Genomic DNA, 17077 nt, shown 5'->3' with positions numbered 1-17077 from the left:
GCTACCCCTCTAGCTGCAATACTGCCAAATGTGTCATATCCAGGCTCTACCTCATCCTCTATTTCTGCTTAACAAGTCCACAGTTATTTTCAAAGATCTTTTTCTATGTCTTGCCATTATTAAGAGAAGGTCAGTTTCTGTTCACTTGAGTAAAAATATGACTGACGCTAATTTTCTGGTGTTAAAACTGTGTATCACACGCTAAGAAAAGCATCAGGTGTACTCTTTACCTATCAGGAAAAGACTGATATCACATGTGCTAAAGATTTGACCCGAACATGTCCCATATTTGGTTGCATTACTTTTGCTTGATTGCTGAGAGCTGAATCTTTGCAAGTAGATCATCAGTCGTGAATGTGTCACACATCACTATGTCATTGTGCCAGAGACTCATTAAAGATCTACTCAAAGCTTCCTTCCTAATTTATATTTCTTCTATGAGTTGCTTTGATTTGAGAAATCTCTTTTGCAAAAGGAAAGCCGTCCATTGTTTGGACTCTAAAAGGAAATGTAGGTGTTTAATTGGTGGATGTGGTTTTCATTATACTTTCCATCTCCACCACAAACTCTCTTCATAAATTGTGACAAGTCTGTTGGCAGCCTGCTGTATCAGACTGGAGGTAGCTGACTTGATAAGCATGTCGCCCAGCCGACGAAAAACATGAATTCCCTCCAACTTTGCTCAGAATTGCTAATCAGCTTAAAGGCAGTGTCCTGAATTGGCACAGAAAACCACTGTGAGAAAGTCCTAGGGAGATGCGCAGCTCTAACTTAATAGGGTCTAGTAATATCTCAAACACTTTCTGGTTTATTGAAATCATGCTAGCATCTTTGCTCTGAATATACTCCTTATTTAAACACAAGTGCAGTGATTTACAATCCAGTAAACTCCCCAGCTTCATTTCTATGCAGCCTATATCATGATGGTAAAGAAGGCTCATTTGCCCGAGAAAGTAAAGAGGGAAATGTTTTCATTTTTATAAAATCAGTCTTACAGGGCTGAGGTCCTTTTCCTCTCGCACAAATGCAGAGGTGGGGGTAAAGAAAGCACTGATCTGGTCAGTGTTGCAATTCTCAGCTGCTGTTTCTCAATGGGGCTTATTCCTGCTCCCACTCAGACCAAAAAAAACCCCAAACCCTTGTGCCTACCTCTATCGTTTCCAAGAGCCAAATGGCAAGGAAGCATTTCCAATATGCAACTTGCATGTGGCCACCCTGTTTTCCACCACACGGAGATACTTTGTGCCAAGCCAGTTGGCCTACAGGGCAGAGAGCAACCCTTGGCCCGTTTAAATATCTCCACTGTGGCCTGAAGTTCACCACTTTTGAACATCCTCAGACAGAGGAGAATACACAATCACAGCGGGGGACTATCAGGCTCCAATCTCTCCCCAGCTGAGACACCCTGACCTCCAGCACCCTCAGGAAGGTCCTCCTGCATTCACAGCTCTTAAACTAAATCTCTCCTACAAAAGTAACTGTTTTGGTGCAAACTGAGAGGGTACTCAGGATGCTGATGCCCTGAAGTGATAAGAGCATTCACCTGACACACACAAACCCCTCGTACAAAGAAACTGGAGAACAGATTCAAACTTGGAAGGATTTGAGGTATAATTTGCAAAAAATGCCTAAATTGACAGAAAGAGCATCTTTATGGGTGCGGTGTTGTTTATCTTTTCAGGATGGTATCCTGGCTTGAATGAGTATGGGCACGCTGAAAAATAATGTTCAAGCTTTAGTCTCCCATACATCCCACTCCCCCTGGACATGCTCTGGAAATGCTGACATGAAAAGAGGAAGTCAGCAGTTTTGCCAGGACTCCCAGGCAAGCCAGTCACGGTGGAAGCCTGACATCCAGAAGACCTGGAAAACGGCCAGTTTGTGCACAGCATGTCCATCCTGTATGCCTGCATTCAGGTGCATCAGCTTTATTATGCATGTGCAGATCACCTGATTTATTGCCATGGTTTATTACCATGTGCAGCAAGGCCAGCAGCATGTTCAGAATATGTTGGATTTACTGCACGTACACGGGACATCTGCAAGCGCACACAATCACCTTTTCTCCTGAGACTTCCTAGGAGGAAATACGGGAACCATACTCAAACTTCTGGATTCACTTTGGTTCTGTACTTGTCTGCAGGCAGAGACAGACTTCTGGGATAAAGTAAACGCAGCTACTTTAGCATACTCTTAGAGTGCATTGTGAGAAAACTTGTTTGTACTTTTCAATCCTCCAGAGGGAACTGTGAGCGGATAAGGGTGAACTAGCAGCATTTCAATAGAGCTAGCCTGTTCCTCTACCACACAGCAGATACATTAGCACCTAATGAGTTATGATGACTTCAGCTTTAACAGATGACTCTTCTTCCGCCAACCAAATTGCAATATAAGCACCACTGAAATTTTGTTAGCTGGTTTTGCATGTGAATATGAGTTGAGGAAAGGAAAACACTTGAGTTACGTATTTGTTCAAAAAATCAGAATTCCATTTTCTTTAAGGCTTTCAATGAGAGGCACGTTTCCAAGTCATTTCTGAAAGTGGGAATTCGGGTATATTTAACTGGCATCCAGGTGTGGGCTCCAAGACCCGCTTTGATCTGAAGCAGCAGTACTGGAGTAGTACTCCATAGTAGTACTGTAATAGGTATATTTAATTAGTTCCCATTGGTGCCACACGTATTCTGATGAGGTGCTGGAGTGCCTTGAAGAATACCCAATAGTTATCAGCATTTCGATATGCTGAGCCCTGAGGAGTCTCTCTCCTCACTCATTGTGGAAGGGCTCCCAGGCAAGAGAGAGGTTACCTGCATCTCCGGGTACAGCCCCAGGGAGCGATCCCACACCCCCGAGACACTTCTGCAGGTACCACCCCTCCTGATCCTACCCAGAGCAGGGGGCTTGCTTCATTCACCCAGCCCGCGGCTTTCTGCCCCCAGAACAACGTCTTGTGCCTCCACCGCACAAGCGCCTGGCTTCCCTGCCGTTCCTGCAGCTGAACCCGTTACCTTCAACCTGACTCTGTAGCAGTTGTTTTATGTAATTCTGCAGGTTCCAGTATCCTGTGCATGGAGGTGGCATTTCTTTAGGTCAGGTCGTGGAGATTGCTCAAGTGCACTCATGGCCTTTGATCTCGTATGACCTCAGGCTCCAGCCCTCCCACGAGTAACTCCCTGGCACTGAGATACACCGTCCTACACCAGGGAACCTACAGAACTTAAACACATTGGGATTATGGTAGCTCTAAACTACAATGCATTACTGACTGAGACTTAGCTTACCCATCTACTGAGATCTTTGGGCAAGGGCATTTTTCTGCTGTTACACATACCTCAGTTTGCACAATTGGACTTCATAGATGAGAGCCAGCTCCAGCTGAGATGCCGCAGCAAACAGCATTTCCCAGGCAGGATGCTTTGACTATGAGCCCCTTTTCTTTACAGCTCTTCACTGGTTCCCACTTTCCTCACCATGAAGGCCCTTTGTGGCCTATCCTCATCATTATGAAAAGTCATTACCAAAAGTTATTACAAAAAGGCTGACTCCAGTCTTCTCTTGACCCATTAGGGCAATTCACTGTCCAAGTTTCCAACTATCACCTTCAGGGTATCCCTGTGCTGTCACTCATGCTTGGGAGGAGTCCTCTTAAACATGCACAAAATTGCTTCATTGTTCTTTTTGAGGTTCTTAAAAAGGAAGTTCTGGTTTTTCCCATCATGCTCACACTCATGCATTTGGCAGTGCTGTCAGGCTGGCCGTTTGCTGCGACCACTGTTTATCTGGATGATTAAAATACTCTGTCTTTTCTTTCTGACCAGTTTTGCCTATATCCATCATTTTCTTTTGTCTTTCACTTTGCCTGCAAAGTTTTTAGTCCCACGACTAGCTCTTTGTCCCACGTCTGAACAGCACCTAGTGCAGCAAATCTGGGTCCCTACCTACAGATGCAAAGTCCAATGGTAATGCACCTGAATAACAACAGCAACAGGCAGAAGGGTAAAATAACATAGCTGCCACCCTCTCCTGGAGTCAGTGCAGAGCACTAGCCATTCTGGTCCATCAATGAAATATGGTTATGATGGGAACATGAGGAGTTTCACTATTGTTTCTATTGGGGTAAAGAGTTAGGACGTTTCCTCTTCTAGGAAACCTTCATTGTAGTTTAATTACAAATCATCCATGCTTCAGGATTAACTGCAACTTTCATGATTTGACTATTTTCCTTCCTCCTTTTAACCCATATGATAATGTATTCCTTTTTTTTTTTTAGCTATAGGTTACTTTGCTGTGTGCGAGTGTGTCACAGAACTCATTTTTCTAGTTACTTTGACAAACCTGACATCTTGCAGCTGTTACACATCTTGTTTCAATTACATCTCTAGATAAAAAGAATTCTTAAAGCCTGAAGGCTGCAGATGGCTTCCTGGTGAGGGGTTAACTCCAGCTTTGTATTAAAGCCTTTTGGGGGTCCCTTTTCTTGGGCTGTTCTCTTCAGTCTCCTTCTCTTATGCCCTTCTAATTTTGCTATATCTCACTTACTATAACCCCCATTCCTTTCTGGTCACAGGAGAGGAACTGGAGCACCAGTGTCCATCCCTGCTTCCTTCCCACCTAAAGGTGCCTGGGGGGAAGTGAAGTATCTGTCGCTTGAACCTTATCTCCACATATCATGCAGGCTGCTTATGGCAGGGCACAGCTGAACGAGCACAAATCAGTGGAGTGACAACTCAGACCACCACTAATCCCTAATAAATTCTGGACTGTCCCACAGACTTGGGAAGCTCTTGACAACTGGTGATGCTCTCAGCATCTGGCAAACCACTTGTGTCTAATTGGGTACCCTGAGATATTTACACTGTGCTTAATGGTTACAGAAGAGATTGATCACCCTATTCTTGGTTTCTATCCAAAAAGGGCATATAAAATCCTTTGATCTTGCTAAGGCAGCAAAACATGTCTAACCATCAGTTATGTAAAGGTGGTTGTTATTAATTTGAATACTGCACAGAGAGGAAAGAACAGAAGTACCATATAATGAGATATATTAAGACTACAAAAGAATTAAGTGAAGCCGTTATGTTATGAATCATGATTTTATTGTTTAGCAGTCAGCTCTTGATGTAATTCAGATAATAATGAATGGGCTAATTCCTTCCACCTTTATTCAGGCAAAACTTCCATTGACTTCAAAGAGAAAGTTGTCCAAGTCAGGACTAGAGACTGCTGCATCTATCCCATTATTTGCAAATGCTTCTCTGAATATAAAGTGTTCCTTTATAATGGGCTATCGCCAATAACAGTAACATTTACATAATATAAACCTCTTACATAAGTGTCTTTCGTGTTCAAAAAAGACTTTTTATTCTTATTGCAAACTGCCGCGTTAAAAGTTCTTCTGCAAACCCTAATATTTATTAAAGTATAGGAACATACAGACTTTCTCATTGTACCATTTTGATCATCTTTCCTTCTGCTCAATATTTTTCATTTCATTTTACCATAATTTTCTTCTCAGGAGAATGTGTTATTTATTGATTATTAGCAAAGAGATGATTTATCATCGCAAATATTTCTCTTTATCATAGAAAACAGAGTGCCAAAAATGGGAAAATGTGCTAAGCCTTGTTACATTTTAACAGATGCCAGGAGTATTTGAGGAAACAAATGAATAAATAGTCCTACATCACTGTTTCTCTCACTCTATAGTTCTATTTATAAGTTAATGCCCTATATAACATTTCAAATTGGTACTTTTAAGTATTTCTTAAAGCAATGGCTCCAAACTTGAAAAATGTGCTTAAGCGTAATACTTTCTGGTTTGATCAGGGCAGGACTCTTCAGGTTTTTCACAAAACCAGATTTTTTTTCTCTGATTATAAAGTATGCACTTCCATCTGGAACTTATTTTGATATTGTGAATTTTAATGCCTCAGAAAAGCACACAGAACAATGGACGGGCACTACTTGATTGTTTTAAATTGAAATTAATTAATTATGAAACAGCTGCAATAGTCTAAATTACTTTTTTCCCCTTTTGGTGAAAATGAATTTACAGGCATTTGCAAAGCATATAAAAATAAAGAGAGAGACAAGAAAGTCTGTAAGAAGGGAAGTCATGTAGAATTGTCTATGATCTGTATTTCAAGAAAGTAAATAATTAATAGCTCCAAGGAAGCATATTAGAGATTGCTCTTTCTATTATACAGTCACATTGAGCAGTAAAATAATGCTTTAAATCTCAACAACAAATACAGTACAGAACTCAGTAGAGTTTACCTTTCCAGATAATCATTTTTTCAGCTGAAAACAGCGATTTTTTCACATTACAACCAGACTGTGACTTGAAAGAAGCTTCTCAGTCATTTAGTCAAGACAGATGAGCAATGAGTGTTAGAAAAGCTACCAAGGCATCAAAAGATCTACAGTCAAGGCCATTAAAGAATAGCTAATCTGCTCTAGTTCTAATTCTCCGCTAATGGGTTTCCTTAAATGTGCTTTACATCAGCTGTAATTAGTTCAAGATATTGCTACTTATATACGTCTAAGAACAACAACAAAAAAAAGGTTGCATTTCTACCACATAGTATGTAATCATGTTCGCGCAGCCATGCACCCAAGCTAGTAAGTTCTTGTGCAGTGTGAAGCCTTGAAGAGCGTCATAGAGATGCTTTGCTTGGATCTACAAAAGCCAGTGCAGGTCCAGCAGCTACAGCATTTATCTATACTTTCCTTTGTTGGGGTTATCTCAATGCCATTTTACCTCAGATGTTGCAGAATCGACTGTACTAAATGGCCAGGGATACATTAAGCCACATACATTGGAAGTATGTACATTTTTGCTACCAATGCTATGGGTTTGGAACAGATTTACATAGCCAGTGGCAGCGACAAAAAAAACCCAAACCCAAAACCCTTGCCACTTTTATGATAGAGCATGACTGGGTTTTGAAGGGATTCACTCCTTCTGAGAAAAAGGTTTTTTTAACTGAGAGCGCAGCAGACCGACTCAATGACCTAGGAGAAGCGTACGAACCTATAGCCCTTTTGGACCCATCTATACAGCGAAACTGGTAGAGCTCCACAAGCCAGCTGCAAGCACACTGGTATTCCCAAACACGCAAGGCAACGTGGTGATACTAATTCAGATCAGTTGGGATCATGGTGGTTTTCTTGCAGGGAGCCTGAGTAAATACACTAGCACACAATCACCTTTTGTACTAAGAAATTCCCGACAGTCTTCAGGCCTAACCACAAACAAAGCACATTGTAACATTAATTTACTCTTTAAACTGGCGACGTTTAGTTAACTCAAGGTCATCATCCTGCAGAAAATGCTACACTCTCCTTGCCAAACACAAATGAGGAAATGCACACTTAGCTTTTATTGTTACTTTGTCCTTTAAAAACAGTTGATGACATGACAGGTTCCCTCCCTGACTACTTCAGAAACAAAAAATGTAAAAAAGTGTCTTCTATTGGACGGGTATCAATATAATTATGTTCTCCAGAGCATCTCTGTCAACAAACTCTGTTCATTTTTTCTGGACTGAGGTTCAGTCATCTACTGCACTTGCTGTTCTAAGACAAAGGAGCACAAAAACATTAAAATTACGTCATTCCCTCCTAAAATCGACAGACCTGAGAGATGAATCCTCCTGGTCAATCAGAAGCGGTCAATGACAGAAAGAATCAACTTTCTCTTGGTGCATCGCTAAGAGGTAGACACCACTTAGCAATGTCAAAACAAAAGCAAAACTCCCACAGAGGAGGTTTAGGATATCTGCCAACACCCATACATCAGAACAGGCTCCCCAAAACCTTCACAGTGACCAAAGCAAAGAAGGCAAGGATAGAAACAGGGAGATGGATGGTAGGAGACACCACTGCTGGGTGGCTTCTGAATCTGAACCCTGCAAATGCATACTTCACCAATGCTTTTTCCTCCTGATTCATCTGTCTGTCGTATTTGCATTTTTCATACCACCATAGGTCATCATAATACCCTGGCACCTGGGCTGCACCCTCATGGCAATGCATGGACTAGGAAGGCCACTATTTTCTCCCCAATGGATTTCAAAAGTGATAGGGGCAATAAGAAGTGATCACAGCTCAAAGCAATCAAAACGTACTCAGTGTAAGAAGACACCACCTTCATCCTCTATTTGTCCACTCCTGCCATTCAGTCAAACTAGGCTGAGCCACAAAGGACTCTTTCTTTGGTCCAAAACATGTGAAAACAACCACACGGAAAGACTGGGTTACATTAAGAAGTTGTGCGGCTTTGTCAGATACAACCCTCTTGTTTTTAGTTTTAAGTACTTACAGTTGTGGATCATCTTTATTGAGAAACAAAACATAGCAACAAAAAGCTTCTTAGCAAAGATTTCTGGTCCCTTCTGCATAATTTTAAGTGTTTCCTGACTGCTGAGACCACCACTGCTGCATTGGAACTAATTTATTTTTTAAAAAATACACAAAGGATCTCTGAGGATAAGTTTAAATTGCATTCCTACTGTCATATTTCCCAAGATACATCCGTATCCAGGTCCTTGGTACATGCATGCAGGTTAAAATCTTCCTAAGAGGATAAAAAGCAGTCAACTTAAGTCACTAACACTACTTGTTGTTTGCTTAAGGTATTAGGAAAGCTGAGATACCAAGCTGTAAGAGAGGAACACAAGTTATGCATTTTTACCTTTGAAAAGACATAGAAAACGTTTAGCACAGAATATTAATAATTGCCATCATGTTCATTTAACTGTCACTACAGTTCATTCACTCTTTCTCCTAAATATAAATCTGTAGTTACCCACAAATTATTCAGAAATTATATAGATTATTACCTGAGTATTAAACTACAAGTGTCCATTTTTGCTCTCCTGGGGCCTTAGGCAGCACCAGCAACCATAACCGGTGTCTTAACATTGATTTTAAGAGACAGAAGACCAGTGAGTAGCCCCGTTGGTAATGATGCGAACACGGTGGGTTCGGCCAAAGCGGGGACCGGTGGGCTCCCCGGGAGCAGCCAGCCAGCAAATCCAGCCCCCAGCAGCAGCACTGAAATGGTAATTCCCGTTCCCCAGCAGGGCAGGGTTTACGAAGAGATAGTTTTGTTCAAAACCAAGGAAGGCTGGTTATAGCTTTCCCTTTTCCTGCTTTCAGTTTTTCACAAAGAACTTGTGGTTTTCCGCTGGAATTAGCCTTACAGCTAACCAGCCCGTATACAAAGAAACTTTACATGGGTTTCCTAGAAAATACCATCTTTTTGAAATCTCATTTTGTGAGGATGTCACTTCAAAGTTACAACTTGATCCGTCTGTTAGATGAGACACCATCTCACACAGAATTTAACCTCCCTGTTTTCTAGCTGCATGTAATATCAGGTTTTCTTCATTTCTATTGATTTTACTTTATTACTCCTATTGTTAATAAAGTTATAACCAGACTTTAAGGTATCTCTGAACATAGGCTGCGAATAATTGCTGGAACTCTTTTATCCATGCTTTGTTGTTTCCTAGTCATAAATATGATGCAAATGGATTAATTTGTTATATGAGGTTAAAAACCTTGCAGTTAAACAGTTGGTTTCTCTAATGAGAGTGTTGTGGAGTTGAATATGATGTTTTTGCTAATATATGGATGACAAGATGTTCCCCCAGCCAGTATTTTTTCTGTGTCTTTTTTTTTTGCTTAATGGCCCATATTTCTCTTCCACTAGTTTTAAGAAACCTGGTATTTTCCTCGAAATATTCACATAGAATGGGAAATGCCGCATGCACCTCATGCCCTCTTCCCAATCCTTCTCCAATAACCTGGTGAGATTTCTGCCTCAACGAAAACATCTGCCTCTGGGAAAACATCCCCAGAGGAGACAAATCTACAAGTCCAAGTGTTAGGAGGAAAGCCCAAAGGGCTGTTCTCCTCCTGCATCACACAATTGGGCATGGCTGCTCAAACAGTCCTCGGGGAGAGAGATGAAAGCACATTCACTGTCCTACCGCTGTATAAAAATTTCATTTATCAGACAAAAACAAAGCAGAAGTTTAAAAAAATAATTAGTCTTAAAAAAAAGTGACTGAGTACTGCAAATCAGAGATGATGGGCCAGATCCTCATCTGATATGAACTGGCAAAGCCTCTGGACTCGGTGGAGACTTAAACCAAATGAGGAGGATGTGGTATATTACATCCAGCAAATGAGCACTTACATGGCACGACAGATGTATTTTTAAAATATTATTATTCAGCTGATGTTTATAAAGTATTATGACCATGAAAAGCTTGCTTTTCTTATTATTTATAATGTTTAGCACATACAATTTGTTCAGTGCTGTAAGAAAAAAACCTCAAACAATAAAAGTAATTCCTGACCCAAAGGGCTTCCAGACTAAAAAACAGGCATCAGGAAGAGAGAACATGCTGTGAAAGCGGGAGAAGGGAACAGTCTATAGTTATTACTCATGATATTGTCTGCTCACAACTTATAATCATCACAGAAAGAGCAAATTTTTAGATGGGATCTCAATGAGGGAAAGGTGGTAACTGTGAGTTGACACTGGGAGGAAGGCAGAATGGGAAACACCACAAAGATAGAAATAAGAAGGAGACAAATATGATTTCAAGCATTACTGGTAGAAACAGGCCAAGAGCTAAAAGGAAAGAACACAGGCTGGAGTAGAGTTGTAAAGGAGACGGCAGATAAAAGAAGACACTAACTTAATTTTTTGTGAGAGGGAGGTATTATTGCTGAGTATTGTCTGTAAAAAGGGTAAGCTGGTCCAGCCTCTTCCCCTACTGAGAGAATGGTTGGAGTGACCCCGCTCCCCCCAAAGTAGCTGCTTACTGTTATCTGAAAATAAACATCTTGATACTCTACTTTGACTGAAGAAGCATTTGTAGAATTAGCTTTCTAAAATTGTCTCCAGTAAACACTACGCAACATGAGAAAAAAATCTTGACTTACACAAATATAAAATGTAGTGACTAAAAGCTAGACAACCTGGGATCAAGAAGTTACAAAAGGTTCATTTATAAGACTGCTGGATGTCTGGCCACTTTTTGTTAATAGCAACTTCCAAACAAAACTCTCATTGACTTCAAATGGAGCAGGAACAGACCCAAAGATAGCAAATGAACTAATAATTCAATACATGGTCTGTAAAACACACTGGGCCACCTTACACTGTGGCATTTGATATTGATCTCAACTTGGAAGCTATACAGCTATACATTTTTTACATGACTATCCAACCCCTACGAAACTGATGCTAACTCAAAATATCCAGAAGTATTAGATAAGTACCAAATAAACTGATTACATACTTGGCTTCTTTTACCTAAACAAACACTGTTTTGTTTGTGGCTAACAAACATCTTACACTCGAAATTGTTTTCTTCTTTGGTACAACACAGTAAGCGCTTTAATAAATCTGCTAATTGTTTTTAATGAATGGGGAAAAACTCAGCCTACGCATGTATCTCACATAAGCATGTGAGGAGAGCCTTTACTAAGTGGTCTTCATCAGGGCTACCGCTCTGCCTAAACCTAAGCACAGAGCTAAGGACCTGGCTGAATTTTGATGTAGATTTGTTAAATAAGGCAAATAACAACATGAATGCCTGTAATGCAGAACTAGTCCTGGCACTCCAATTAAGTCCTTCGGTCTGCTCATTTGCTGCTTTCTGTCATGTATAGTATGTTTTCTGCTGTACAAGAGGCATATAAAACACCTCTAACTGAGATTTTCCACATCTTTTTGTCTGGTGTAAACAAGTACAAAGCTATAAGCACTGGAGAATCCACATCCTTGAATCTGGACAAGTAAAACTACACATGTAGCATACAAATAAATGCATGGAGAAAGAAAAACAGGAGATGGGGCTGTGGTTCAAAGTCGTTAGTGCCGTGTGTTTGGGATAACTGTGTTAGTCAGCAGTAACAACACCTTGAGTTAAGTTGGGCTGATCATCCCAAAATGTTCCAGAAAAAGCTTACCAAATGGGCGTGAGTTTTGTTTATGCCACAGATTGGTATGTTTTCTTAAAATTTCTATTTGAGTTTGTACTCAGCTTTCACTATTTAAATTATAGTAGTTTTCTGGGAAGCAGAAGTGTTACTGGCATCAATACAACCTGGAAAAACTACTGTTTAGTAGAAAACAGCTTACAATATTCTCCCATTGCAGTTTACTAGTTAAATACTGTCTTATAGCCACGACACAATATATTATTACATTTTCTACGTTACAGCAAAGTAGAAGACATAGGACATATTAATTGGAGAGCAAATTCATTAACAGTATAAAAGTAACAATCAATGAGAATTGATTAGCATGCTGCTGTTCATCTGGAAACCCCTTTTGATTTTCCAAGAACATACCAAATAAAAAAAAAGCACTTTAGAACAGCATGTTAGTATTTAATTACTGCACTTTTAAGCAAAATGTTCACCAAATACTGCAAAAAGTGGATTTTCAGTCATAAATTAAGTGCGCAAATTGCCATTATGACTACATTCAAAAGAATAAAGGACAACATTCATTCTCGCTGCAGAGAAAACGAAGTCTCTTTAAGTGTTGCTCTTTGCCATGAAGTACTTCCTATCTATGTGGTATATTTTATTTCCCTTTTTGGCAACAACTGCACTCCTTTGAAGGCATCCTGACAAGCCTTCGGAGCTTAAAATTAACATACCAGCTTTGTTTTGGTCAGTTTAGCACAGTATCCAAATCAGGTTTCTCGAGAATGTCCATAACCCACCCGTCATCGAGCAGCGAGTGGGCAGGACGGCAGGCAGGACTGCCTGCGATGGGAGACCAACCCAGGGCCCTTTGCCACAGCCGCTGCAGCACCGAGGCACCGCTGGCCTTCACGATGGACTTCAGAAGCTTTCACAGAGTGAAAGTAAGTTTTTATTTAATACTGCTCATACAACTTTTCAAAATTACTATTCCGAACCATTTGCCAAAACAGCTGCTTGATGATAAACTTCCAGCCCGTGATCTCAGATACTCCAAGCCAAAGCCGGTCAGCAAAACGTAGTGCCCCAAAAGGACGCAAACACGCAACAGCAAACGCCTGCAAACCCCCTGCTCCCCCAATGAGCTCCGCTTAAAATAGGGGTGATCCCCTCGCTAGGCACTGCTCTGGACATTTGTGGGTTCAACCCCTACACAGGGGTGAGAGTTTAGCAACGAATGCAGGCCTGCCACTGCGGAATGGCTTTTAATGTGCCATTTGAAGCCCTTCTGTTGAACCTACCTTCTAAACTGCAACAACCATAGAGGAAAACAAACAACAAGATCTATGAAACCACAAGATCGCTTGTAACGCAAATACAGACATTTTTAAGCTGGTAATTTGGCTGGAAAATGTTTGATGTCTTCTTGGACCCGTACAGGAGCTTTACGGCGACCACGGTCATTTGAAAGTGGCCCCACAATAGACGAAAAGCATGCTAAAAAGGTTATGAAAAGGAGCAATTGCCAGACACAGCCTAAAGCCCTAGCTTTCCAGAGTTACGTTGTTAGCTTTTCAAATTCAATATTAACTCCAATAGCCAGCTTGCAGAACAGACTAATGAACAGCACGCTTTTGCTGGAAAAAGAAAATTCCCCCAAAGTTTGTCTTCATTCAAGGAGAAAGGGAAAAGCATTCAAATGTGTGAAAGTATTATTTCTCCCGCTCTTGTTTAATAGAAAAAACATGTAATTTAATTGTAAAACCGTGCATATGGACTGAAAACTTAACATCAGACCAGAGATAAATGTTATGGTTTGGCTATAAACTGAATATTGGTATTTATAATTGAAATGAGGACATAACCTTAACTTGTGTCACAGGCAGAAACACTGTAATTAAAAACTTTTACGGGGTAGTAACTAATTTTGTATTATATGTGCTCTTTAAAGTTCCCATAGCAATATAAAAGTTTTATTAGGCTGGATGTTATCAATGTATGCATTTATAAGCACCCGCATTATGCAGCGCAAGCTTTTCTCATCATCCTGAGGTCTTCTGTAAGAAGCGGCTCAACTAATGGGACTCACTGGTCCAGCTTATTTTGTTACACCTGCCACCGAAGAGATAAGCCGGTGCTGTCGAACGCGCACCCTACTGACAGAAGCTATAGATCACCTAACATGTTAAAAAAAAAAATAAAAATGCATACCGTTAACCGATTTCAGGCAAAAGTCATCCCAGCTCCCCAAACTACCGATCTAGCCGGCCGGACACAAACTGCCACCGCTGCCCCGGCTGATCGCAGCACCGCACCCACGGCCGAGCGCACCCAGCCCCGACGGGGAGAGCACCCCGCTGGGGAAGGCAGACGCCGCCTGCCCGCGGGTGGGGGCGGCGGGGCCCCGCGGCATCCCACCCGCCTCTCACCGGCGGGGGTCCGCCGGGATCGCGTCCCACCGCGGCGTCGCACCGGGGGTCCCGGCGCTGCCCGGCGGCGCCTCCCCGCACACCGCATGGCCCCGGCGGTGACCGCCACGGAGCGCGTCCCCCCGCGGACCCCAACCGGCCCCGACGGGGGCTCGCCGCCCCTGGGCCGAGCCGTACCGGGCCGGGCCGGGCCGGGCCGGCGGCGGGGAGCGGCGGCCGCCCGGGGGCGGCGTGCCTCCCGCAGCAAACTCCGGGACTTGGCAGAGGCAGCGGCTTGGGGAGGGTGGTGCGGGGGGGAGGGCAGCGCTTCCCACCTCCAGCCGCTAATGACATTTCTAGAAATTGTTTCCCCTCCTCCCTGGCAGCCCCGCACCCGCCGCCGGGGCGGGCAGGGACGGGGGTGCGCAGGGGAGGTCAAGGGCATGCAATGGGGTGGGTGAGAGGAAGGGGCAGGAGAGAGCAGCGGAGAGGGGCGTCGGGGGGCGGGGGGGGGCAATAAAGGCGGCCCGGGGGGGAGTTGCGGGGCGAGGCGGGTGTGTGTGAAAGGGGCGTGCAGGAGGGATGGGGGATAAGCTAGGGGAGTGCAGCCCGGGGTGCCAGTGGCGGGTGAGCACAGGGGATTATGGCGGGGGGGGGCGGGGGGGGGGGGGGGGGGGAGTGCAGGAGACCCCCCAGCCAAACACCACATTCACCTCCCGGACCCACCCTGGCAGCCAGGAGAGGGGGTACCCTTCTCTCTGCCCCTCCCGGGCCAGCAATGCTGGGAGAGCAAGTGGCAGGGGAGACACCTCCCGGGGTACTGCACCCTCTCTTGCTAATGCACCCGCCGCCCCAGTTATTGCACCCCGGGGCCACTGCACCCCTCTTAGTGCACACCCACTATTACTGCACCCCCAATTTATTGCACCCCTCCAGGTAAGTGCACACCCACCCTAAATTATTGCACCCCCCCCCCAGTTACTGCACATGCCCCAGTTATTGCCCCCCTTCAGTTATTGCACCCCCTTCAGTTATTGCACACCCCCCGTTATAGCACTCCCCCGTTACAGCACCTCCCGCAGATCCTGCCCCCGGCCCCCCCCCCGGTTGCTGCTCCCCGCGCCCGGGGGGAGGCAGAGGCACCACTCACCACAGAGAGTCCAGGTCCCACTCCTGAAGGAGAGCTAAGTCGAAGCTGTCCATGGTGAGCGATGTCAGCGCCGCCGCGCCGCAACCACACGGCGTCCGGGGCGCATCTTAACTGCACCGCGGGCAGGGCGAGGGCGCGGAGCACCCCCGGCGCCGCCGCCGGCCCCTCTCCGCACAGGCGCGGGCGGGGACGGACACCCCCCCCCGCCACCACCTTCCTCTCGCTTCCCCCTAAAAAAAGGCAACCCCCAAAAAAACCCCGTGCCACCACCGCTCGTTTGCAAGCGGCTCGGCTCGGCTCGGCGCGGCTCGGCTCGGCTCGGTCGCCGCCGCCGCGCTCCGCTCCCGCCCCGCTCCCCCGCGCCTCCTCCCTCCCCCTTGCGCGCCGGGAGCGCGGCCGAGGCGGCGCCCGCCCCGCGCACGCTGCGCCCGCGCCCGCGCAGCGCCCGCGCAGCGCCCGCCCGGCGCGGAGGGGCGGGCCCAGCCCGCCGCACGGGGGGAGTTGGTGGGAACTTGCACCCCGAGAGGTTTGCCCGGCCGAAGTTGGGTTTGGGTTCCCCCCCTCCCTCCTCCTCTTCCTCCTCCTCCTCCTCCACGCGTGCTCTCTGCCCCTCGGCCCCGTGGGGCGCGGGCCGGCCGGGTGCCCTCGGGTGGGCCTCGGCACACCGGCTGGCCAGCAGCTCACGCGTTGCGAACACCGGGATGGAGACAACACTGGGGAGAAACTGGGACAGGTTTGTTGTGGGACAGGCCGTGGCCCCAGTCCCACAGCGCTGGAAGCCGGCAGCCCGGGGTGCGGCGGGGCCGGCAGCCTTTCAGCAGTTCGGGGTCTGGGGTTGGGCCGATTGCGTTTTTGCACCGATTCCTCCTTGGATGTGTAATAAGCTGCACCTGCACACGGCTCCTACAGGCTCCAGCTACATACAGGTCTACCTAGATCTGCACAGCAGATTAAAGATCCCTGGTATGCATGAAGCCTTTGAAAATGAGTGATCTCTGGTTAAAAATAAAAGTACCGATCATCGGTGCTTGCCACCCAAAGAGAGTAAGACCCCTCGCGCTGTCCAGCCTGTGGGAAGCACTGGCTGTGATATCTGGCTGGCCAGGGGAGGCAGGCTCTCCTGATTTGTAGTTGCTGAATCACATTAAGAGAGGTTAACAGACATTAAATACTTTCCAGAATATTGGGCTTTTCAGCTAAGCAGTGAGTAGCTGCCAGAGAAGTGCCATGTCATCGCAGACAGGAGAAGAAATGTGCAAAATCCGTGATGAAAAGAGGGAGCTATTCACGTGACAGTGCCAATAAGAATATCCACAGGGCGATCCCATACTGGGAGATCCCTGCTCTTGGAGACCAACCCAACCCAGCTTGCAGCTGGCTAGTGGCACCCCGACGTGCATGTAGCCCTGGCAGCCCAGAGCTGTGCACAGGCTCAAGTATTTATGTAAGCTTCTGGACCGGTTTTGTGGCTGTATGTTATTCGTTCCTGAGTGAGTTAGATTTAATTTAGGGTTGGTAACCCTGCACAAGCTGCGGCCACACCTTTGGCTGCCGTGTAGGC

At 45.1% G+C, this 17077-nt stretch overlaps 1 protein-coding gene across 1 annotated transcript in view; it reads right to left on the bottom strand.

Moving 5' to 3' along the window:
- AFF3 (ALF transcription elongation factor 3) overlaps window positions 1-15569 on the bottom strand; it is a 328610-nt gene extending 313041 nt beyond the window's left edge. The window contains 1 exon segment of the mRNA XM_050912014.1: window positions 15517-15569. Within this exon segment, the coding sequence (XP_050767971.1) occupies window positions 15517-15569 (53 nt within the window).
- Between the last annotated feature and the right edge of the window lie 1508 nt (window positions 15570-17077).

This window comes from Gymnogyps californianus, chromosome 1, assembly GCF_018139145.2.
Source record: "Gymnogyps californianus isolate 813 chromosome 1, ASM1813914v2, whole genome shotgun sequence".
NCBI lineage: Eukaryota > Metazoa > Chordata > Aves > Accipitriformes > Cathartidae > Gymnogyps > Gymnogyps californianus.
The sequence above is the reverse complement of the archived record's forward strand: the minus strand, read 5'-3'. Positions and strand labels throughout refer to the sequence as shown.